The 24,840-nt window shown below is 40.7% G+C and overlaps 1 protein-coding gene across 1 annotated transcript; it reads left to right on the top strand.

The window, feature by feature from the left end:
• Window positions 1-1,411: 1,411 nt before the first annotated feature.
• alx1 (ALX homeobox 1) lies at window positions 1,412-10,605 on the top strand (the record flags this gene model as incomplete). Its single annotated transcript, XM_080504376.1, has 4 exons — window positions 1,412-1,601; window positions 1,872-2,149; window positions 2,308-2,436; window positions 10,270-10,605. 4 exons carry the CDS (start codon window positions 1,412-1,414, stop codon window positions 10,603-10,605), a joined length of 933 nt encoding a protein of 310 aa, XP_080360502.1.
• Window positions 10,606-24,840: the final 14,235 nt, after the last annotated feature.

Raw genomic sequence — 24,840 nt, 5'->3', positions numbered from 1 at the left:
AGCGTGAGCTGGTGTGCCAGGTCATCGAGGAGCCTTTGCTACTTAAGAGCTCCTCTATTTGTTTCCATTTTTCCTCCTTCAGCAGTGCACATCCCCAGGTAACTGCCACTGACCCCACAGCGAACCAAAACTGTGCACAGTGTGCATTGCAGGCTGTGGGGATGTGTGAGGCTTTTATTAGTGGTAACCCAAACCTTCCACAAACAACCCAAAGAAGTGGTACCCTTTCTGTATCTTTGTTTTCTGCATGAGGAGGATGTTTGCTCATTTATTCAAACAAGAAAAAAGTATAGCAATTCTCAAATAGAATATTGCATGACATATAATATCTGAAATGGGATGGTTTTCAATAAATTATCAGGCATAAACAAAACATTGTTTAGAATTTTTGAAAGAAATATTTTTTGGATAATTTAAAAGAACTGTTGTTGTCACACATTGAGTATTGTTTTTATTATTTTCCAGGCACTTTAGCGACCTCTTACTTTAGCGACACATAGAGTTTAGTATGTACTTACCATCAACCGTAAAATTCAGGTGGCAGCCACTTTACGGTTTATTTTGTGCATAAATATGGCAATAACTGACTTATTTGAATAATGTGCTTTATAAGTTCAATATATACGAGTTTAAGTTTGTCGTTCACGACAACAGATTAAAGATTAATGTAAACACATTTAGGTTGTCACCTTTTCGGATTTTTCGAATCATTCTTTTCTTACACACATTTTTGTAGAACGAGAAACAATATATTTTTGGACTTCCTTTAAACCAATCAGAAAAATCAAAAACTGTTTCATTTGCTTTTTCATACGTATAAACCTGCCCGTTTATAAACCAATATTAATGGTCACGAATTGTGCTGAAAGCATTGTTCTAAACTTTTTATGATCCTGTCAAACGCAATTAAATTATTCACGTTTTTATGTATCATTATGGGAGGGTTTTTTATTTTTTCCCTTATTTTATTTTATTTATTTTTTTTTTTGGGGGGGGGGGCATTTTTGTGCTTATTAAGGTTAAAACAAACGTACTGACGTCAGATCAGCTGTATCTCGTTCGGTGTCCCATGGGAAACCTGTCACATTATAGTACGTTTGGATTTTTTCTCTTTCTGTAAATGAAAATGACTTTTGGCTGTCGGACTCTTGGAGTGTTGCAGCTTGGATTCAGGACGAGGGAGGAGCTGGATGCTGTTTCGTATTCACAGAGGAGGAGGGAAACGTGGAAGAAGACTACTGTGGGAACTCATTCAGTTTGGGCAATAAAGACAGAAGACAGAGTAAATTAACTCCATGCTCAAATGATTGCTTGAGCGCTTCTCTGCGCGCAACAAACGACCTCTCCTCTTTTTCTTTGACTTCCAATGCCGCCGTTCATCAGGGGCGAGAGGCGCTGATCTTGGGCGAACATGATAGAATACATGGAGGATAAATTCGCCCTGAAAACCCCGACCGTGAAGCCCAGCGATTTCTACATGGACCAAGTCATGGAGAGCCTGGACAACGCGCAGTACTTCGCCAAATCGTCCCCGAAATGCGCGCAGGCCTTCGGTCTGCAGAGCGCGGAGAGCCGCTCCTCGACCTGCGACGATCAGGGCGGTGAGTTCACTTTTAAAAAGTGGCTGTTTGACATCTCCGTGCCAGGAAAATGAATATAATTATTAAACTCAAGTCAGGTAAAATACTACTCCGTTTACACAACTGTAACGCCTCATGGAATTTTGTTGTTTTTCTATATTTTCATTACGTAAAATCTCCAATTTAATGAAAGTTAAATCTCAAATTTAATGAAAGTTAATAGAAGATAATATCACATAATATAGGCCTAATTGAATTTCGTCCAACAAAGTGTGGCATTTTCATTTGTAGCCAATTACGGAGGGCAGAAGTCGGAGGAAAAGTGTTTGCGCAGCGGCCTCGGCTGCGCTCTGCGTGCCTCTCAGGTCTCCGGACACACAGAGAACATCGAGCTGGACGACAAGTGCGACAATAACGTGTCCAGCAGCAAGAAGAGGAGGCACCGGACCACTTTCACCAGCGCGCAGCTCGAAGAGCTGGAGAAAGTCTTCCAGAAAACTCATTATCCAGATGTTTACGTGAGGGAGCAGCTGGCCATGAGGACGGAACTCACCGAGGCCAGAGTGCAGGTATCTGTCACTCTAATGTCTTTTGTTTTTTATTGGAAACATAATAAATAAAATAAGACACCAAAATAAAACAAAACATGGCACAGAAATATATATATATACACACACACTATGGCCATAACTATTTGAGCTATTTTCACTGTTTTCTTTGTAACAAGGTATGGTTTCAAAACAGAAGAGCAAAGTGGAGGAAAAGAGAACGCTATGGTCAGAGCCAACAGGCCCAAACTCACTTCGCAGCAGCATATGACCTGTCAGTATTACCGAGAACCGACACTTACACACAGGTATGTTGTTTTTTGTTTTGGTTTGGTTTTTTTAACCATGGTGATTACAATATATTTTTGTCAGCCTTGCGTAAGTTGTTGAAAACATATTTTGGGTCTGCATTGAAAGTTTACGTGGTTCCCCACAAACTGCCGAAGCCATTAATCACCTTTCAGATAAGAGTGAGGATACTGATTGGAGCATATGTCAAGGTGTCCAGCCAGAATGAATGCCCTTATATCAGATTTCGTGTTGCCAGAATTTTTGTCTTGCTGTTTGGACAAAGGTGAGATAGAAAATGAGGTGAGAGGAGACGCAAGCCGTTAGTGTGTCTCCATTTCGTAGCTGTTTCCTCTCAGATTGGACTTCCATGCGTTGTCAGGTACCTTTTTATGTTGGGAGTTGATTCTCAATACCAAACCACAGAACAAGTGCAAACCAAGCAGTTTGACTTTATAGTCAAGAATTGTCTTCACCCTTTTTTATATTCTGTTTTTAAAGTATTTCTTAAGGATTTTTACCTGACCCTACATTTCCTAATAAATCACCTTTTTTTCACTGCTTTTGTTTGAAAAGGCTGCCACTTAAATTAATTGGCTAAAGAAATAATTACACAACTATATAATATTTCAGTGCCATTAAGTGTCTGTTTAGGGTTTTTTATTGGTTTGTTTTGGACTGTGTTTGAGTTTCTTTGAATACTCCTGATATTACCAGCCTCCATAGCCTGTATTATCTTCCAGTTTCTCACCACTTGCACTGCCACTGATTTTAGCAATGCTGTGCGGAAAAACAGATGGAGTGCAAGTATAATTTCAAACACTGTTCACATAATTAACAACGTTTATAAAGCCTATATATATGCAAAATATTTATATAGCCTGTTGGTGTGACAATGCTAACTTTTCTGTGGATATGTTTCCATTGCACAATGCAGACGAGCTCACAGTGAAAATCAAAGGGTTTAGTACTTATTATTATAGCAACCAACAGAAAAAGAAAGAAAAATAAATTATACGGTCAAGTTGGGGTTGCATAACATGTAAAATAGTTGAACTATGGAATAATAAAAAAAGTCTGTTACCGAAATCAAAACATTTAAATAATGTAAATGCGACTAAATAGTTTTCAGCTCCCTTACAGACTGTGACATACACCTATTAATCTTCCTCACATACATCTGCCTTTCAATAAATAGTCCTACAGGAGAAGAAATTAACCCATTAGGATGTTGTGTTGAGTTTATCTCGAATTAATCAAAATATTTAGTGTAATAAGCAAAAGCATCTGTCAGTATAACTATTCAAAAGAAACTTTAATTTAGAATCTTTGTTTGAGCACAGTGAGTGTAGACTTATTAGTTTTATGCATTTTGTTAACTTTCTATTATTCCCTTTTAACCTGGAGAGGACAGCAGCAATAGTACTGCAATAGTTATAAAGGACAATAATATTTATAAATGACAATATTTATAAATGCGACAATATTCATAAAGGACAAGATTTTAAATATTTAAAATAAATGTTTTAAGAATACTAGAAAAGAGAGTGTATTAATCCTGCTAAATCAGAACAATAGATATTTTACTTTGCAAGTGCTTTAACTTGAGATTTCTCAACTAAAAGCAGATGCTACATATCTCTACTTGTATCAGTCACAGTAATCTGGATACATGACAATTAAGTACAACACACTTACATTATTTAGTAGCACCAATTTAATCATAAAACAGTTCTGGTTAATCAAAAATGACTTGTTTATGCACACTTTAATACATACGTAATTAAAAAATATAACTATCAAAGAATTATATCTAAATAATGTCATACTATTGAAAGATTGTAATTTTGTCAAAACAAAATGTAATTTCTTCACTTCTGATAAATCAGCTTACGCACACACACACACACACACACACACACACACACACACACACACACACACACACACACACACACACACACACACACACACACACACACACACACACACACACACACACACAGCAGTTTAGGGTTTGAGTCTGCAGCACTTCAGTGCAGACACATGTTGATGTTTTCTTGCTCTTCTTCACCTCTTACTGTTTAAGTCTCAGGCCACATGGTATGAGAACAAAGGGAGTTCCCCAAAATGAAGCTCACGTTCAGAACAAAGACCACATCATTCTCATAACAATTGCCTTAAATGAAAAACTGCACACCTCAACAAAGGCCTCACCATTGGCAATTAGTCCAGCAACATAACACCTGGGAAGGTTGAAAACCCACCGCAGATTCAAACTTGGCCAGTGGCACCCCGTGACGTCACCACAGCATAAATCAAATCTTTGAATCCACAACGACTTAGGCTGCATTGTTAGTTCCCTGGACAAGTTTGTCAGTGCGTTTTTTGAAAAGCTCAGGATGCAGAACAAACCAGCTGATCCTCCATCTGTGAAGTGAAGACCACTTTGTCACGTTCGAGCAGCCATGTTCCTTCACACAAGTTAACCAAAAAGCTTCCTAATTCTCTCACTGGAGCGCCAGAGTGACCACGCTACGCTACACTGGAGCGCCAGAGTGACCACGCTACGCTACACTGGAGCGCCAGAGTGACCACGCTACGCTACACTGGAGCGCCAGAGTGACCACGCTACGCTACACTGGAGCGCCAGAGTGACCGGACCACGCTACGCTACACTGGAGCGCCAGAGTGACCACGCTACGCTACACTGGAGCGCCAGAGTGACCGGACCACGCTACGCTACACTGGAGCGCCAGAGTGACCGGACCACGCTACGCTACACTGGAGCGCCAGAGTGACCACGCTACGCTACACTGGAGCGCCAGAGTGACCACGCTACGCTACACTGGAGCGCCAGAGTGACCACGCTACGCTACACTGGAGCGCCAGAGTGACCACGCTACGCTACACTGGAGCGCCAGAGTGACCGGACCACGCTACGCTACATGCAGGAGGAAAAAGAGGACTTTGTCAGGACTGTGTAGTTAGCGTGACGTTATTTTTACGGTTTGTTGTTTAATGTGCACCATTGAGCCAAGGACTGGCACGTCCCGCTTTGTGAATTCAATGCTTGATCATTTTGTTCACGCACAATGCCACACGTGGCCACAATCCAAATATCGATAACATCAATATTGACATTTGTATCGATATCGAATGATACCAGGGCACTGAGATCGATACTGCGTTTTAGTTTGTCGCCTGTATGCAGCTCCATCATGAACACTCTACCTCAAATAATAATTTGTTAAATTTTTTTCTGAACTGACAGTTTTGTACACTTTGTTTATTTAACAAAAAAATCCAGACATGTGTCAGGTAATTGTTTTCTTATTGTTGTTTGAACATAATGTTTTATCGTGATAAAGTATTTTCCTTTCACCTATAAACTTTTCCCAAATTCTGTTCTAGGTTTAAACTAATTAATAAACCAAAGTAAAAATCATAAAAACACTTAAATGTCCTGAAAATTCATCCAGATTTAGCAATTTGATGATGCATTATTTATATTGAATATTAAAACGTACCGGTATCGGATCAGTATCTGCAATACTGGCCCTGCATTTACTTGTAGGACAAAATCTACAAAGTTGTGTGGAATTATGCAATTACTGTATTCAGAAATCCATAATCCATTACCTGCCGTTCGTCTGGGGCTGGGTGGCGGAGGCAGCAGTCCAAGCAGGGATGCCCAGACGTCCCTCTCCCCAGACACTTCCTCCAGCTCTTCTGGAGGCACCCCATAGAGAGACATAGTCCCTCCATCGTGTTCTCGATCTGCCCCGAGGCCTCCGACTGGAGGGACATGCCCCGAACACCTCCCTCCGTCCAGCTGGCTCCTCAGAAATTCATTTGATCCAATTTATTCATTCCTTTTTCAAAATAGTTCAAATTATTGACTTAAGGAAAGGCAAATCAAAATCATCCACAACATTTGATCAATTATGCCAAAAAATATGCAAGGTATAATTAATTGAATAAAAAAGATTAGATTCTTTCTCAAAATTAATTTTCAAATATTTTCATTTCAAAATCTAAAGAATTGAAATAATCAAAATACTATGGCTATTTAACAAAACTATGCAGAGTAGTTTGAATTAGTTAAAGTTATTTATTAGTTTAATTGACAAAATGAATCGACAAAACAGTTTAAAGAAATGAACTTTCTTCTGCACATGATGAGGAACACCATAGCCGGACTTGATGAAACACACAACCCTCTTCACTCCTGGTTGCAAACCTGGAATTATTAAACTAAACTACAGTAACTAACTACCTAGACTAACTTAACAACAAAAACACAACACAATCACTAATCACATTTCAAAACACATGATGCACAACCTGAATATGCTCTAAAGCAATGAAACTTTTCAGCCTCATTCTATTCATTCAGCATATTCCATCATAACATTGAATCAATTTAAACTTTTTAAAAATATATATTTTGTTAGTTCCAGTCTTTTAAATTCATGCACATTGCATCAAGCAGAAATTATATTAAATACAAGTATCTGACTTGAAGAAACTCACTGAACATTTACAGTAACCCTCTTTTCTGCATATTCAACCATATAGTCAAATAAAGGAACTATTTCTACTGTTAACTTATCAACAGTTATATTAGTTAGTGATTATAACTGATATTTGAATATTCTATCTTCTGCATAGACTATTAAAATGTTTTTTGTGTGTACAGTCGTTCAAATAAATGTCAAAATACAGCAGTAAAATATTTAACATCAGAGTCTCTCCTGAATCTATTTTGAATTATTAACATGTATTTTCCCCTGTTAAACAGGAGAGGGGCCCTCAGAGGTTCGCCTGGTGGAATTAGTGGTGGAAGCTGCAGAAGGCATTTCACTAGGGTTACAGGTTTTCTCAGCAGGTTTCACTGAGATCTGCTAAGATTTCGGGTGAAATCTTTCACCAGACAAAAAGCTTTTCTTCCCATGCAGAGTGCACAGTGGACGGTGTTTTTGTGACCTTTTACCAAGTAATGCTGCATGGTCCTGCACTCCATGTTGTCTCCTGTTGATCACTACATTGTCTGTTGTTTACCACAAATGTTGCACCACTCATTCATCATAGTTCCGAGAGTCTCGCAACACAGGGTTTAGTAACGCTTGTGGGAAATTGAAAATAGTAAACAGCTTTAGAAGCCATCAAAGCAAATCGTCCGTATTTAGAATCAGCGAGCAAAGTGACGCAAGCTGTGGGAATCTACGCCTCCATCGCGGGCAGAGCGCCGGCCGTGTAGCGACGGCCCATCCGTCAGGCTGGACGTGAAAATTCATTTTACACACTAAATATGTAACTTTTTCGGGAGAATGATTTTAGATTCTTGCCTTTTTTTCCCTCCTCTCCTCACCTCATGTTGTCCTTCTTTCCCCCAAACTTTCTATGCAATTTCATTGTACCTGTTACAATGACAATAAAGACGATTCTGATTCTGATTCTAGATAGGTCTTTTTTCGTATCACTATGGAGAAATCCCCTGTTTTCAGGTGCAATACAGACAAAGTCATGGTATAACCGGCTCTGTCCTTCTCATTTCAACTAATCTGTGCTTATCAGCTCTTCAATACATCTTAACAACTCAAAGTACTTCATTTGTATTTTCTTCATTTATTTTCGGACAGTGTAGTTTTACAGTCCTTTATAGTGGCAATAAATAGGTCCAGGGGAGTCGTACTATCAATATAGCTGCTTCATCTGGTGGACAAACATTGTTTTCGTGCAGGGGCGCAGTGGACTATTTATCGTCCATTTATGTTATCCAGGTGTTTTTGTATTGATCAATATATCCTGATATTGATTTGAGGCCATATCGCCCAGCCCTAGGTCTAGGTACACTTTGCCTTGCCATACCATCTCGCTCGCTCCGGCATGTACTGTGCAGCAGGACCAAGGCTTAAAAGTAGAATGGAGGCAGCACTTTCAGCTATTAGGCTCCTCTCATGTGGAATCAGCTTCTAGTTTCAATTACGGAGGCTGATACAGTCTCTACTCTGAAGGGTAGGCTGGAGGACCTACATCGAGCTTCTTTCCTGTTGTCTGTCACGTCTTCTCTCTCTCTCTCTCTCTCTGTGTGTGTGTGTGTGTGTGGAATATCTGACAGTGGAACTGTAATTTCATAGTCTGAGCCTCCTGCAAAGGTTTTGCAATGGTTTCTTCCTATAAAAATGAGAGTTTTTCCTTTCCACAGTCATTTATGCTTGCTCAGGTGGAATTGTTGGATTTTTCTTTGTAAAAGTGCCTGACTTGAAATGACTGTGGATTTGGCATTTGCTAAATAAATGGAATTGAATTGAATTTGAAGCACAATGCAGCACATAAATCCAAGGCGATGCCTCCAGGACACACACACTTTCTACTCATGCTTTCCACTGTAAAAACCTTTCAGGAAACTTACATTGCTGTATTTCACATATTATTGACCAAGCCATGCCAGCAGTTCACATAGAGGTTGTTTCAGTGCAGTCCCCCCCTCCCCCCAACAAATTGAAAAGAACACTTTTCCTGAAACATTTTTATTTTTTTATTTTTTTTATATTACTTGCAACCAATGGCAAAAAAAGATAAATAAATAATTAAACTGAATTCACAGTATATGAGAAATAGCCAATCTGACGTATGCATACTTGTGTATATAGTTGGGCTAGTTATAGTTATATAATTGGTTGCATTTTTATCTGTTGATGCTAAACTGAGGTAACAAAACAATTAGTCATTTCAGGTTTATTTATACTGAAAAATATGAGCCTTGTATTACCAGAATTACAACTGCGAAAAGTGGACTCACTGAAGAACTCCACTAGCTAATCTCAGCACTTTGCAAACCATAAAAACAACCATTTCAATACTCATTGGTTGAAAAACTGTACTTTTGGTTTGGAATGTTTTTTATGTGTAGTTCAAAAACTCTTTATTACTTTATGCAAAGTGGCCATAAATGCTGTGAAGCTTTACAGACCTGGGGGAAGTGTAAAATTAATGAATTAATAAACATCTCACTTAAGTCTGGGATTTAGTTAGAGTGCAGGTCCACCACGTTGACAATTTGAATATTTCTAGAAGCAAAGCAGTAAACTTATTACATGACTAAAGTGGCAATAATATACTGTAATACACACACACACACACACATAGAGAGTATACAGGAGAGCCAGGGAAAGAGACGGAGTATAAATTAATATTTTGCCAATATTTCCTCCAGTTTTAGCATTGTGGTGGCTCCTGGTCAGCCAACATGGCAACCTGCTGTTTTGCTGCAGAATTACTTGTGTGGTTGTTAAATCTGGCTTTTCAAAGTAAAGTTAATGACTTTCTCTAACCCTAACCCTCTCAGTCAGCCTTTAGGGAACGTTTTAAAGTGAAACTTTCTGCCTTAATATTATTCCACTTGGTACTATGTTGCTCTGTAGTCATGGTGCTGGGAGTTAAAAAGAAAAAAAAATACATATATATATATATATATATATATATATATATATATATATATATATATATATATATATATATATATATATATATATATCTCCACCCCTAGTTTTCTTTTACTCCTCCCTCCATGTCACACAACTCAAACACAATTGTCATAGTCTTTGGTACAAAGAAGAATTACACACAAAAAAAACCCAATAAAAGGTGGAAAATCTTGGTTCAACAAACTTATGATTGCAATTTTCTTTTACAGTTCTCCTAAATGTTTTTATGTCTTATAGTTGTAAGATTGTTAGAAAATGTATGTTGAGTAAGTGTTTCTCCCCATTTTTGTGTGCCTCTAAATGGAGCATTGGTCCATTGTTCAGAGTCTTAACACACCTGATTCCTGTTCAAATCAACAGATCCCCAATACCCTGTGGCCAAGCCCAGCTGCAGGCAGCTCCATGGTGTCCTCTTGCATGCTGTCGCGGGCATCCCCTCCCTGCGTTACCTACTCGCCCCGCTCGGCTGCTGCAGCCACCACCGACCACGGCTACATGGCCTTCCCCAATCAGCAGAACCAGTTTAACCATGTCTCCCTCAACAACTTCTTCAGCACGGATTCCATCCTCACAACAGCTGCTAACAGCCACCCTGCCTTCGAGACCAAGCCTGAGTTTGAGCGGCGTTCGTCAAGTATCGCAGTTTTGCGCATGAAGGCCAAAGAGCATGCAGCTAACATCTCCTGGGCCATGTGAGCTGGGCTTCCACCAACATCTGGATACTGTTTGAAAAAAAGCTTTCTCTGAACCTCGTGTTTACATTGTGTGGGAAGTGTCATTGGAGTCCAAAATCATATTAAAAATGACTTGTTCGTCATTCACAGTGAAACTCTTAACGACTGCCCTACTATTTAGATCTACTGTTGTGATGTGACAAAGGTGGAAAAGTACCAGGATGTCATCTAGTCCAGATGCTGAAACACTGCTGAAGCAGATGCACTCCACAGCTGTAGTAAATGACTATTCTGCACATGCAAGAGCAGACGGACTTCTCCTGGGACTTGATCATTTTATAGTTGACAGTCACCTTTACAACAATTCAGGTTGGTCGTTGTCCATGTCAATGTCTGTATACTCCCAATGTTAACTTTTATAGCGTATCATTCTCTCTGCAATAGTTTGCATTTCGTTACAAAAACAAATCAACAGCATGAACTCATGGCCTAACATGCCAAACATTGTTTTCAGTGTTTCTGCCGTTTCCAACGAAATGGTCATCGTTTGCCGAAACAAAATGTTGCCGTGTAAAAGTGAAACTTTTCTGAAACAAATGCATTGTATTTTCATTTAAAGCACTTGTGTAACTGGGGGCTGAAACTGCAAGCTGAAGCGACAGTCAAACAAGACAATGCAGAATGTAATTGACTTATAAGTTCCTTCAACATTGTTTTCAATGGTACAGTGCGTGTGGTTGTAAGGGGTCATCTCAGTATACAATTGGGATGCACTGATACTGCGTTTTTACAGGACAAGTACAAATACTAACATCCTGGTACTTGTCGACACCGATTACCGATATGAGTACTTATTAATGCTATAAAGCATAATTTATACTCCAAATACAAATTATATGCAAAGACTATGTCTTGCCACAAAAACTGCATCAATGTTACATGCACCTCCAGCAGTTTTGTAGCCAATGTGTTTAGCAATGTGTAGCATCAACACACACTGCCCCATAGATATAAAACACGAGATGCCTCACGGCAGCCCCTGTGATGTGCCTACAGCGCCGCCATCTTGGGGAGGTCACCGGCTCGTTCTAAACGTATCGATCCCAGGCTTGAAAATCCACTAAAACATCTGTCACTCACTTGCTAGTCCACATAGCAACACAAGTAATACCTCATTTTAAAGCTGAGGAAAAGCTCTATTCCGTGGAAACCTCATGGAAAATTATTGGGAGGGGAAAAAGTCTTCGGTGATGAAGTTGCTGGTGTACGAAATATGTTTCTCCTCTTGATATTTTTTTAGCAGAACATAATTTACAGTCTCCCTCACTTTTGTCATTCTCATTAATATTAAAGAATCTCAAAATGATGGACATTGCTCGCGCTCTCTTGCATACCTGCAGATTGCTATTGGTGTCATTGCATCCCGAGTATAAAAGGGTAAAAATTTGGGTTCATCAAGAAAAAGGTTGAGAAAAACTGAGCGAGACAATGTACTGTCTAAGACTCACTGCAAAGCTTTGCATGTTCCTAGTTTTGCACATGACTGCAGTTTAACCAAGACTTTTGTCCCAGTCAGAGTTTCAGGGTGATGTTTTGGTGCTTTTATTTAGTTCACATATTCTGATTAGGACAGATGATTTATGATGCAGACCATGATATAGATCAAGGGGGGTTATTATATGTCTCTGCCGTAAAGGCGTGTTTATGCCTTTTGTTCTGTGTCATGCGGGAGAAGGAGAAAGCTTTTAAAATGTGTTGAAAATTGATTCATCCTGAATGAATTTCACTTAATTTTTCATCCAAAATTATTATTTGGTTGTATTAATAATAAAAACAAGTCACTTGTGAATCATGTTTTTCTATATGAATCATAAAAACATTGAAGAAAATCATAAACAATATTGTGTATGTATGTGTATATTGTGCAATAACTGTGCAGTCATTGCACCTGTTTCACTTGAAACTATGCAAAGAATACTTTGGTCAATGGTAAAAAGCTATAAATAAGTGATTTGGTCAGTTTGACACTCAGATTCTATTAGATACAGATGCCATGTACTGGCGGGGCTGCACAACTTCTGATCCAGATTTACACACTTTTCTTTGTTTACATATACGGAATCAGATCGACTTTTATCAGCCACAGTCTAAAACCCTGTGTTTTATATTAGTTAGTGACTGTAAATGTGTGTGTGTGTGTGTGTGTGCCTGATGTGTTGTGTGGACTGCTCACAGGTCCAGGTGAACCTGACTTCACACTGTTGGTTTACCTTAACTGGAATATTCAACGTATCAGTTATAATTGTGTTGTACCATAATTGACCAAATTCTTGAAAGTCCCAAAATATTCATCAGAGATGGAAAGTTCAATTATTGAGTATAATTACAAGTACGGTTGTATAATTAAATTACTGCTAAACATACAGGGGGAACCAAAATGCCAATGTTATGTTTGTCACAAATTATTTCAAACCTCCACTCCACCATACAGTTCTGCTAAAACTACCAAACACCTCGTTCAAGTCTAACTTTTCAAAGGGCACCTACATGAGTAATAAACCAGTTAAATGATGGCAGTTTGGCCTCGTTCACACTGCAGGGAAAGGGAAATTCTGATTGTTTTACTCACAAGTGACGACCTATTTTGTGGCCATATTAAAGCTCCAATTCAGATTTTTCAAATATATCTTTGATAGAATAATGTTTAAACAGAAGATTTGGCACATTTTAATGAGTGTCCTCGAGTTCTTAACCACAGGCGTTCCAATTGTTTAAAATTAATTTCCAAAGAAATTACTAATACTTATCAAATACAAAATCTCTTCACAAGTTGTGTGTACTTTATCCTGCTGGCCTTGATGTTCACATGAAAATATAAACTATACCAAGTCACCCATCAAGTCAGGAAAACCATGTGAGGCCATTATCAATGGGCTCAACCTCTTTATTCCCTCATGCATCCTGTCAGTTTCCTGAAGGCTGTCTTCTTTCTTCTGTCACTCATGGTTGTGTCTTTTCAAACAAACGTTTGGCTAAAGCAGTGGAGAGTGTTGTTCAGGGACACAACAAGGCTTGATTCAATTAGAGCAGTAACTTGTGTCAGATGCTTGGCTTTGGAAGCCAGTTTGTTTTGTTGGGGTGCTTCCTGGTTGTTGTCATGCAGAAACAGAAAAGCAAGTATACCTTATCTGCACGCATTGTGACTTTGATCTGGAGTTTTCGACAAATGCTGCAGTGACGTATCCCGCGCTGTGCACAGACTTATCATATCTTCTGAATTAAGAACATTGTTGTAAGAATCAGCACAATATTTTGGGATGTAAAGATTTGAAGGTAGTCCTTCATATCTTTACATGTTGTGGATGATTTCTGTTGCACTGTGAGAGTACAAAGAGGTCCTTCCACTATAACCATGTTTTACTAGGTGTTGTGGTGTTTGTAATATTGTATTTAGTCAGTGGAACAAGAGTGAGATGGTCAGAAGACTGAAACACACAACTCAGAGAAACAAATAAAAGTCATTGAAAATTATATCTGAAAACTCCAGCCAAATTTGATTTTTGCTTAAAAACTCCATCTTCACGTTTGCATGTAGGTACTGAGATGTAAAATGGAGTTTAATGGCACAGCATGCAACAGAAATATCAGCAGCAGCAAACGTGCGATGTGTGTTTAACACTTGACGATGGATGCTGCTATTTTTCATTGGTGCAATCGGTTTTGACGAATTTCCCATCCCAAATGCTCGATTATTATGTCGAGGACCAGAGGAAAATGTCGGCAGTTTTATTTAAACTTTTCTCTCTCGATTCTGATTGGCTGTCATGACTCGATTCCCCTTGTTACTCTGCGGCCAGGTTTGACATACAGACCATAGTAGCTCATAGTAAGTTTCTTGATGCAGGTTTGTGTAAATGAAACATTTATTGAAAATGATCTGATTTGAACAATGTTATTTTTTGAGTGGAAAATGTGTTATAATTCCTATAATATAACATATACAGTATATTTAATATAAATGGCCTAAGAATTGAATTGAAAAAGTTCAATATTTAAAACACACACACACACACACACACACACACACACACACACACACACACAACACACACACACACACACACACACACACACACACACACAGGGTTTCCACCAACTTGTACCACAATATGAAGTAAAGCCCCAGGCAGCTTTGAACGAGTCCTTGTATCCTTGCTGGTCACTGATTGGAAGCCCGTCCCCCAGGTGGCGCTGCCTGTGATCATACATTTATGTTTTGAGGCTGAGTGGAGCGTGGATAGGAGCAAGACCTAGTTATCCTAGCTTTGAACACAGATGAAGGCATGAATAAAATCGAAACTGTATTTCATTAAATTAAAAAATTCTGCTCACTAATTTATTCACTTTTCAGATTCACTTCTCTCCATTCAAATTCAGTTTTTCAATTCAATGTTTTGTGCCTCACTAGGCAAAACTAGTTGAACACAGGATGGGAAGAAATCGCTAGAAAACAACACGCTTTGTGTTCTTCACCTGTTGTAAACTCCTCTGATACAAATAATAACTGGAAATACATGGTGGCTGGCTGGCATACCGGGATAAATCCCAGGGGTGTCCACACAACCTTATTGTGATACCCATTTAAACCAATAGATTCCATTTCAAATTAAACCATTCCAATTGAGATTTAAAGAATACAAAATGAATAATTCACTTCCGGCTGACCCAAGATTTTTCTCATACCTATGAAAGTTGTTTACGAAGCAAAATGATGCTGCATTCCAATGAGAAGTCAGGCCTTGAAGGAATTTGTAAGCCTCAAACAAATGATTATTCAAAAGTTGAGCGACCAATTTGCAAAAATGTTGAACTTATAGCATCAGTTTTACAGTGTAACTTTTCCAACTCTCTGAGTTAAAACATTTGGAGTTTTTCAGCATTTTTAAACTAAAAAGTATCTCAACTCCCGTTACTGTGTTTAAACCATTAAAACAAATCAGAAAAGGAAAGAGTCAATAAAGTATGAGAGCAACTAGAACCATACAGCATAATTCAAAAACAACACAATCTCATGTGAAATGGAGCCACATTAAGATGAAGTGACATGAGTTGATCATATGAGTCCAAAAATGTGCAAAGTTTCCTGTGCAAACATTTACTCTCGTGATGACTGTTCTTTGTATTCACTCTAAACTCTCGAGCACGGGTTCTGGGGCTCACACGGCGTAGGCTGTTGAGATACTGAAGCCTCAAAGGGTTTGAAATGTAATTGTACCAGCACCACATTTAAACGTCAATTAACTTCTAACTGTCCCAATCACATATCAACAGGTTCCTGTTGGCCTCCACTGCAGGTACATTACCCTCAATATTGCCACAGTGACTGTCAAAACATTGGTTCTCCACAACTGCGAAGTCAAATTCATTTGGGAAAAAATATTATACTTATAATTATTTATATTGCTGCCATTTTAATGTTTATTAAAAAAAGGTAACCAGTTCTCAAAAATGTCAAATTGACCAGTGTCGACCAGTATGACTGTTTGAAGGTGTGGACAGACGTCTTTTATACAGATAACGAGGTCAAACAGGTGCCATAATAGATGCAAGGAGTGGAGGATAGAAGAGCTTCTTAAAGAAGAAGTAAATGGTTCTGTGAGAGACAGAATTCTTGCTTGTTTGTAGGTGCCAAGTACTTATTTCATGCAAGAATTTACAAATAAATTCATAAAAAATCATACAATGTGATTTCCTGATTTTTGTTTTACATTCTGTCTCTCACAGTGGAAGCTGCATCACATATGACCTAATGATTATATATCTACACACAATCTTTAGGTCATAGTTGTTGGACCACATTGTCACTTTGAGTGCAGCAGATTAACTGGTTTACATGTTAACCGCTGGCCGACATCAGATATGATACACCCGACAGAAATCCGTAGCTCTCCTGGCCAGCGCTGTTTAACATTTACAATAAAGTTTCAAGGTGAGCCTTATTTGAACATCTGTAGTGAGGAACAGCAAGGACTAAAAGAGGTCGGTGACTCAACAGGGACCACAGTTAATGTGAAACACTTGCGACAGGTGTGACAGAACAATTAACAACGACACATTATTCCTGTCAATCAGCAAACAATTTATCCCAATGGGGCGGAAAAACAAAAGGAAAAGAAAATTGCCGTCATGTCTGCCAGCAGGGTGGTTTGCCTGAAAACTTTTGTGAGAGATTTTGATAACTGTTGCTATGGAAGAGGATTAGGGCCACTGTGGGAAAAAATAAACCTGAGTTCTGACTTTTTTTCTTGAAATTCTGACTTTAAACTCAGAATTGTGACTTTAAACTCAGAAGTATGTTATGGAAATTTTGTTTTGTCTCATAAAGAATAATGTGTAATTTTGCAGTCTGTATTCAAGGATGACCTGTGTCAGCACTGTTGAAACCTCTATGCTGCTTCAATGCAGACTCAAAACAATCCAGCCTTTAAGAAGGCACCGTCTGACTTCAGAGTGAGGCAAACCAAGACAACCATGCAGAGGTTGTACTGGGACTTTGTCACTTCTTGCAAGAATAATCTAATAAACTTTCTCTTAAACTTTCCAATCGCTCTCAGTCTCTTTCCTGTTTATTCTGGCTCCCTGAGGTTTTCTTACTAGGAACATTCTCCTGACAACTTGGTCCTTCGAGCCAGATTCCAACATCCCTCTCACTGCCAGGATCGGAGCTGAAACGTGCACAGGCTTTTCCTACAAAAAAGCCCTCCAACTGAAATTGTTGTAGGCCGCTTTCTCTGGAGGTGAGAAGGTGATGGAATCTGAACAACAGTAAACAAACAGAGACAAATCCAGGATCAGCTAGGGTGTGAAAGAACTCTTTTGTGTGAAAGATCCTCTTGTATGGATGGGACGGTGTCGGATATCCATCCATAGGCTTAGTAAGGTTGCAACAGTGTGGTAAATGTGAATACAAGGTTATTCCCGACAAATGATATCAGGTCAAACTTGTCCTTACTAGGTGTAGGTATTTAAGGTTACCCTATTAAAGGGAGGTAAAGGTACAAGGTTTTTCTGGACCAACAACATGGGGTTGACTTTCCTTAATGCTGAACAGACCAGAGTCACTGTAAGAAGACTACAGAAATATAAAAACCTCATCCCAGACATTAAAGATTTCAAGAATGTTGGTGTTTTCTCTTTCTTTCTGAAGTGGGTGCTAGATATTTCAGTGGTGTGTCAGTGCATTCCCATACTGCATGTTGCAGTATTGCAGATAGCTGAATTGTTTGGTTGCTTGAGACATAATTGCTCAACACACTTACAACTGAAAGCCATTTGCAACACACTGACAGGCCTGGTTGTTCGGGAAGCAATTCGCATTCAACCAGTGGCGGCCGGAGGGCAGAAAATATGAAACTATTTTAAAAGAATGCAATCAGAAAGTCCTCAAGGGGTGGCAACTAATATGAGAAGTGATGTGAAGTATGATGCAAATAAACCTAAAAAGCTTTGACTTTCTTTTACAATAATTCAAAAGTAAGAAATAACTGTAAATTTGAGACTTTTTTTTGCAGAACAATGTTGTGTTTAATTGTGTCTAAAACCTACAAACTAGACTCTGGACTGGTGAGAGGAGAGAAGGAGAGAGAGAGAGAGCAGAGAGGAAAGAGGGGCTCATCTCATGAGCCTCATGGTTCAGAGCGAACATGAGTGTGCCTACAGATACAGCTATTCCTCTTTCTGTGTCCAAAATACACTTTGACAAACACATCTGTGACATTTTAAGACATTTTAGACAATCTGACTCCTCTGACTTTAGAAATATTCCTGGTGCTGTTGAGACATTTTAAACATTTCTAACACTTATTTGACTTATTGCCCTTTCAAATGTTTCTTTCAGTACAGCTTTGGCAATTTTTATTTGCTTGTTTGTTTGTTTTTGGTGTTTTGGGTGATTTAGAATCTTATTATTCAATCATTTCAGCCATGTTGTCTTCCTTCAGTTCTTTTGCAGTACAGACAGTAGACGCACAGAGACAGTTCAGTATTTGTGTAGGGGACACCTCGCCACACTGAACAGGGACTTGAATCAAAAACAAAACAGCAGCCTTCTAAAGCTGCTCTAAAACTAAGTCATGTGTGAATGAATACTAAACTGGGTTTGAAACTATTTTAGTGTTAACCATAATGGTAATACACTCATTAATTTATTTAAAATTTAAACTTAAAAGACTCAGATGGTGTTTGTGGTACAAAGGGAACACCACCTGCCTGATAAGAAGGTTCAGGACAGAGCGTGGGTTCTCTGCAGAGATTGATGCGAGGCATCGGAAAAACCACAGACGAGGAGTCTGAGGTGGAAACATGACCTCCTCACAAGACAGTGTTTTTGTCGAGGAAAGGTGTCATGGGAGAGACACTGACACAGGAAGGTGCACAGTGATCCAACTAGAGATGCTTTTATGTGTTGATATAAAATAGAAGATAAATAGAAAATACTTAAAATTAAAAGTAATGCTAAATTAGATTTAAGATTTTTTTTTTTTTTATCTGACTCGTCTCTGCAACATCGCGTGGCGGGTGGGGACAGTACCTCTGGACTGGCAAACTGGGGTGGTGGTCCCTCTCTTCAAGAAGGGGGATCGGAGGGTGTGTTCCAACTACAGAGGGATCACACTCCTCGGCCTCCCCGGGAAAGTCTATTCCAGGGTACTGGAGAGGAGGGTCCGGCCGTTAGTCGAACCTTGGATCCAAGAGGAACAATGCGGTTTTCGTCCTGGTGGTGGAACACTGGACCAGCTCTATACTCTCCACCAGGTGCTCCTGATGGTGGAACACTGGACCAGCTCTAGACCCTCCACCAGGTGCTCCTGGTGGTGGAACACTGGACCAGCTCTATACTCTCCACCAGGTTCTCCTGGTGGTGGAACACTGGACCAGCTCTATACCCTCCACCAGGTGCTCAAGGGTTCGTGGGAGTTCGCCCAACCAGTCCATATGTGTTTTGTGGATCTGGAGAAGGCATTTGAGCACGTCCCTGGAGACGTCCTGTGGGGGGTGCTCCGGGAGTATGGAGTCCGGGGTCCCTTGTTGAGGGCTGTTCGGTCATTGTATGCCCGGAGCAGGAGTTTGGTTCACATTGCCGGCAGTAATTTGGACCTGTTCCCAGTGCACGTTGGCCTCCGGCAGGGGTGTCCTTTGTCACAGATTCTGTTCATCACCGACATGGACAGAATATCTAGGCACAGCCGGGGGCCGGAGGGGGTCCAGTTTGGGGACCACAGGATCTCATCTCTGCTATTTGGAGAAGATGTGGTTCTGTTGGCTCCATCAAACCTGGACCTTCAACGTGCACTGACGCGGTTCGCAGCTGAGTGTGAAGCAGCTGTGATGAGGATCAGCACCTCTAAATCCGAGGCCATGGTTCTCGACCGGAAAAAGATGGCTTGCCCCCTCCAGGTCGGTGGAGTGCCCTTCTCACAGGTGGAGGAGTTTAAGTATCTTGGGGTCTTGTTCACGAGTGGGGGAAAGATGGAGCGTGAGATCGACAGGCGGATCGGTGCAGCGTCTGCAGTCATGCGGACGTTGTATCGGTCCGTCGTGGTGAAGAAGGAGCTGAGCCAAAAAGCGAAGCTCTCGATTTACCGGTCGATCTTTGTTCCTACCCTCACCTATGGTCATGAACTATGGGTCATGACCGAAAGAACGAGATCCTGGATACAAGCGGCTGAAATGAGCTTCCTCCGTAGGGTGGCTGGGCGCACCCTTAGAGATAGGGTGAGGAGCTCAGTCACCAGGGAGGAGCTCGGAGTAGAGCCGCTGCTCCTCCACATCGTGAGGAGCCAGCTGAGGTGGCTCGGGCATCTATTTCGGATGTCCCCCGGACGCCTCCCGAGGGAGGTGTTCCGGGCATGTCCCTCCGGTAGGAGGCCTCGGGGCAGACCCAGGACACGCTGGAGAGACTATGTCTCTCGGCTGGCCTGGGAACGCCTTGGGGTGCCACCGGAGGAGCTGGAGGAAGTGTCTGGGGCGAGGGAAGTCTGGGCAACTCTGCTTGGACTGCTGCCTCCGCGACCCGGCCTGGATAAGCGGCAGAAAATGGATGGATGGATGGAACTGTCTAATCTGATTTGAGATGTTGCAGGTGGATCCTGAAGGAGAAACAGATGTTGGCTGCACCACCAACAAGATCAACTTAAATTGTTTAAAGATCATTTTAATTGTGGACATTTTTCATAGAACTATTTGGTGTGGCAATGATGCAGCTGAAGGTTTATGCATTTTTTGAGTTTGTCCTTATGTTTGCCTATCTTATTTGTTTTTGTTTTTGTTGTTTTTATTTTTATTTTATTCTAACCTGCTACAGAGTTTACACTTCTCACCAGGGTTGGTCGGATGGTTTATGGGTGTCACGGGTATCAGACAGGACCCAATTGCAGGACTCTGAGGCAGGGTGCATTTAACCAAGTTTTTATTAACAATAGACAGCACAGACCTACGTGAGATGCAGGTTGCTCCTCAACCTGGGGTGCGCATCCGACCTAGACTCCAGACAGCGAACAGGACAGACTAGACATCGATGACTATCATACCAACAATGAACAAACACACAGACAGGACATATATAGCTGACATGGTAATGACTGCAGACTGGCTGCAGGTGTGGAACAGGACATGTGACCCGTCCACTATTAAAGAGAGATCCTCAGCCTAGTCCCTCACAGTATCCCCTCCTCCACGACCGGCACCGGATAGCCCAGGCATGTCAGGATGCTGACGGTGGAATTCCCTCACCAACTGGGTCCAAAATGTCCCTGGCAGGTACCCAGGCATGTTCCTCAGGACCATACCCCTCCCAGTCAACTAGGTACTGAAGGCCATGTCCACGCCGGCGAGCTGCCAGAAGCCACCTGACAGTAAAAACCACCACACGGGGAGGCGGAAGGGCTCTCGAGGAGGGAACCAGTGGGCTAGCCCTGGCAGATTTAACCTTGGAGATATGAAAGGTAGGGTGCACACGTAGTGAGCGGGGCAAGCGAAGGCGAACTGAAGGCCAACAAGCTTAACTATTGGATAAGGTCCAATAAACCTAGAAGACAGCTTCTTCGCATCTGAGCAGATGGGCAGGCACCGGGTGGAAAGCCACACCCGCTGACCAACAGTGTAAGTAGGGGCAGGAACCCGACGCCGATCTGCAAGTCTTTTACACTCTGCAGAACACTGCAAAAGCCTGCTTCTGGCATGCTTGCATCACCGTACCAACACCAGAGCTAAAGGCACACTAACCTCAGATTCCAAGGCGGGGAACAGGGGAGATTGGTAACCATAAACACACTCAAACAGAGACAGCCCAGTAGATGAACAGGGAAGAGAATTATGCGCATACTCTACCCAGACTAACTGCCTGTACCATGAAGGCTCAGAGACCAGACAACGAAGGATAGATTCCAGCTCCTGGTTCAGCCTCTCTGTTTGGCCATTTGACTCAGGGTGGTACCCAGATGAAAGGCTCACAGTTGTTCCCAACAACCTGCAAAACTCCCTCCAAAACCGAGACACAAACTGAGGCCCCCTGTCATAGACAATGTCCCACGGGAACCCATGAAGGTGGAACACATTAGCCAACATCCCCTCTGCCAGCTTCTTGGCTGATGGGAGTTTCACTTAGAGCACAAAGTGGGCCGTTTTGGAGAAACGGTCCACGGCAGTGAGGATAGTGGTAAAAACCCTCTGCGTCAGGCAGGCCAGTGACGAAGTCAATGGACAGGTCTGCCCATGGCCGGGTGGGTACTGGGAGTGGCTGCAAAAGACCAGAGGGGCGAGAATGAGAGGTCTTGTTACGTGCACAAACAGGGCAAGCCAACAACAACAACAACACATGGACAGTATTCAAGCAATCTCCTCTAACAAACCTCTAGACTCTAAACACCTTGTGGTGACATTAACACAGGATGGTGTGGACAGCATTAACTAAGTGAAAAAAACCACTGCCCAGTGTAGACCAGTGTAACTGGCTTTACATGTCACACTCCATCACTGCTGCTGCTGAGGTTGGGAAAAAAACATCTATTTAAATGAAATAGAAAAAACTGACAACTCCTCTCCCCTCCCCTTAAAAAACTAACCAAACATTATAAGTTGTAATTGAGTTACATTATTGTTCTTCTTAATCAGGTATAAGAAATTGCACTGTCATAACCTTTTTATGACAGTAAGTGTCAACCAAGTGCTAGGACCAGTAAGCAAGCTTACTGTCACATTATTGATCAAATCAAACGACACTTTCTTCAATCGAACACTGATAATCATGTCTGTCTCTTACTGCTCCACTGTTATTTAGAACTGTAAAGCAACAAAGCTACCTGCCCAGACACTAGAGGGTGGTAACACTGCCACAGGAGCAGACAGCCAGCAGCAGCTCACTAAATCACTGTTACAGAATGACAAGCTGGACCCTGATAGACCCAGGGATATTGTCCAGTAGCCCAACCATTTAATGCTTAAACTCTTAGATAATAAACATGCCATGAGCTAGCCATCATCTGCATGTAACTTATCTGCAGTAATTTCCTTATATTTACAAACACAATGCATCAAACCCAGGGGGGTTGGGAGCAAAGGACTAACTTATTGTATGGCGATGAATGTATGTACACAGACATTGGCAACAAGACTTATTTGCTTATTTGCTTTGCAAAACTGGACTACTTAAAATACTACTTAAAATAAAGCTGTTAAAATTGGTGGAAAGTAAGAATAAATATGTGTTCTAAGTTTGTCTTACCACAGAAGTGTGTTGTTAACAACACTGTCAAATTTGAATGATTAATATATACATATACAGTATACACACTTTTTGAATGTGTTCAGAAGAAAATGGCTGACTTCACTTTACACAGACTTAAATGTGCAGTTAACGTTTCTGGATGGATGACAAAGTTTGGGACAAAGTCTCTGGGACTAACTGGGACTAACTTTTTTATAATGTAACACACATAGCTTACACAGTCTCACTTACCAACATCATTTTTTTCTTTTCATCCTCTACTTGTTTTTCTTTTCTTTTCTTTCCATGTGCCCTGAGGGGTTTGTTGCTTAATTTTGTCAGGGTTTGACAAGTACCGCACACTGAGTAGGTAATAGTGGGGCCTCATTAGGGAGGTTCCCGACGTGTCATTGACATGTGTTCTGGGGTTTCAACTTGTGTCGCTGAAGTGGTGGGCTCCCTGCTGGAAACTAGCCAGTGACAACTCTGAAAGGGCCTCGTGCAGGGGATTTTCGATGTGCTGCTGTTGCAGCGTCTAAAGCCGTTACATTATTTTGTCATTGAAATTGACTAATGTCAGCCGTACCTCGGGGCCCCTTTTAGCTCGGGCCCGAGGCAATTGCCTGTATTGCTACTCTGTTGGGCGTGTTGGGGTCAGCGTTCGATGGGAATATGCAAATTACTGTAGTGAGCGGTTACCGTAAGGGTGTAACTCACCGGAAGTAATTTGCATATAAACAAATCATCAATTTGGAGCAAAGCGCTCTTTATCCGTTGATGATTGCTGATCACAAGCGGTAAACCACCAAAACAATGGATTATGGAAGTTCGTCTTAATTAAATAAAGCTGTGGTTTATCAATTAAGACAAAGAGCTACTTGAATGCACTAAACAGTTGAAAATGAGTTTGAGGCAGTTAGGATTATTAACTGAATAAGCTTGTGAGATATCCCGTTAATCATACCAGATAATCAAAATGTCGATGCACGAAAACCACTGCAAAAGCATTAAAGAACAATCCTAGTTATTAATAGAATAAATTGTTAATTTATTAATTAATAAAGAATAATTATCTGCCACAAAGTCAATGATCAACAGCTTTAGAAACCAATCAAGTTGTTATCAGTGAGCGATAACATCAATAAATAATTAGTTCGAGTAATTCGACACAAAAATGCAATAAAACACCAAAATGATTTAAAAGCAATGCGGGTTATCCAAGCAATGAACCTGCATTCATGAGCCCGGGTTCGTAAGTGTCTTAAATCACTCAGGGTATTAAAATCACTGAAAATGATTTCAACCTTTAAAACTATCAGTTAATTAATATTACCATTACTCAATCACCACAAATCGGGGCACCAGCTGAAGATAGGGTTTAACTAAGCATCAGTCTTAAAAGAAAAGTTCATTTAAATTAGTTAAGTTATTATTCTTTATCAAAATGATAACACAATTAAATGAAACAGGAAAGAAGGCTGTGAATCCGAGCAC

Source organism: Blennius ocellaris (genome assembly GCF_963422515.1).
Source record: "Blennius ocellaris genome assembly, chromosome: 11".
In the NCBI taxonomy this organism is placed as follows: domain Eukaryota; kingdom Metazoa; phylum Chordata; class Actinopteri; order Blenniiformes; family Blenniidae; genus Blennius; species Blennius ocellaris.
This window is presented reverse-complemented; position numbering and strand designations above follow the sequence as displayed.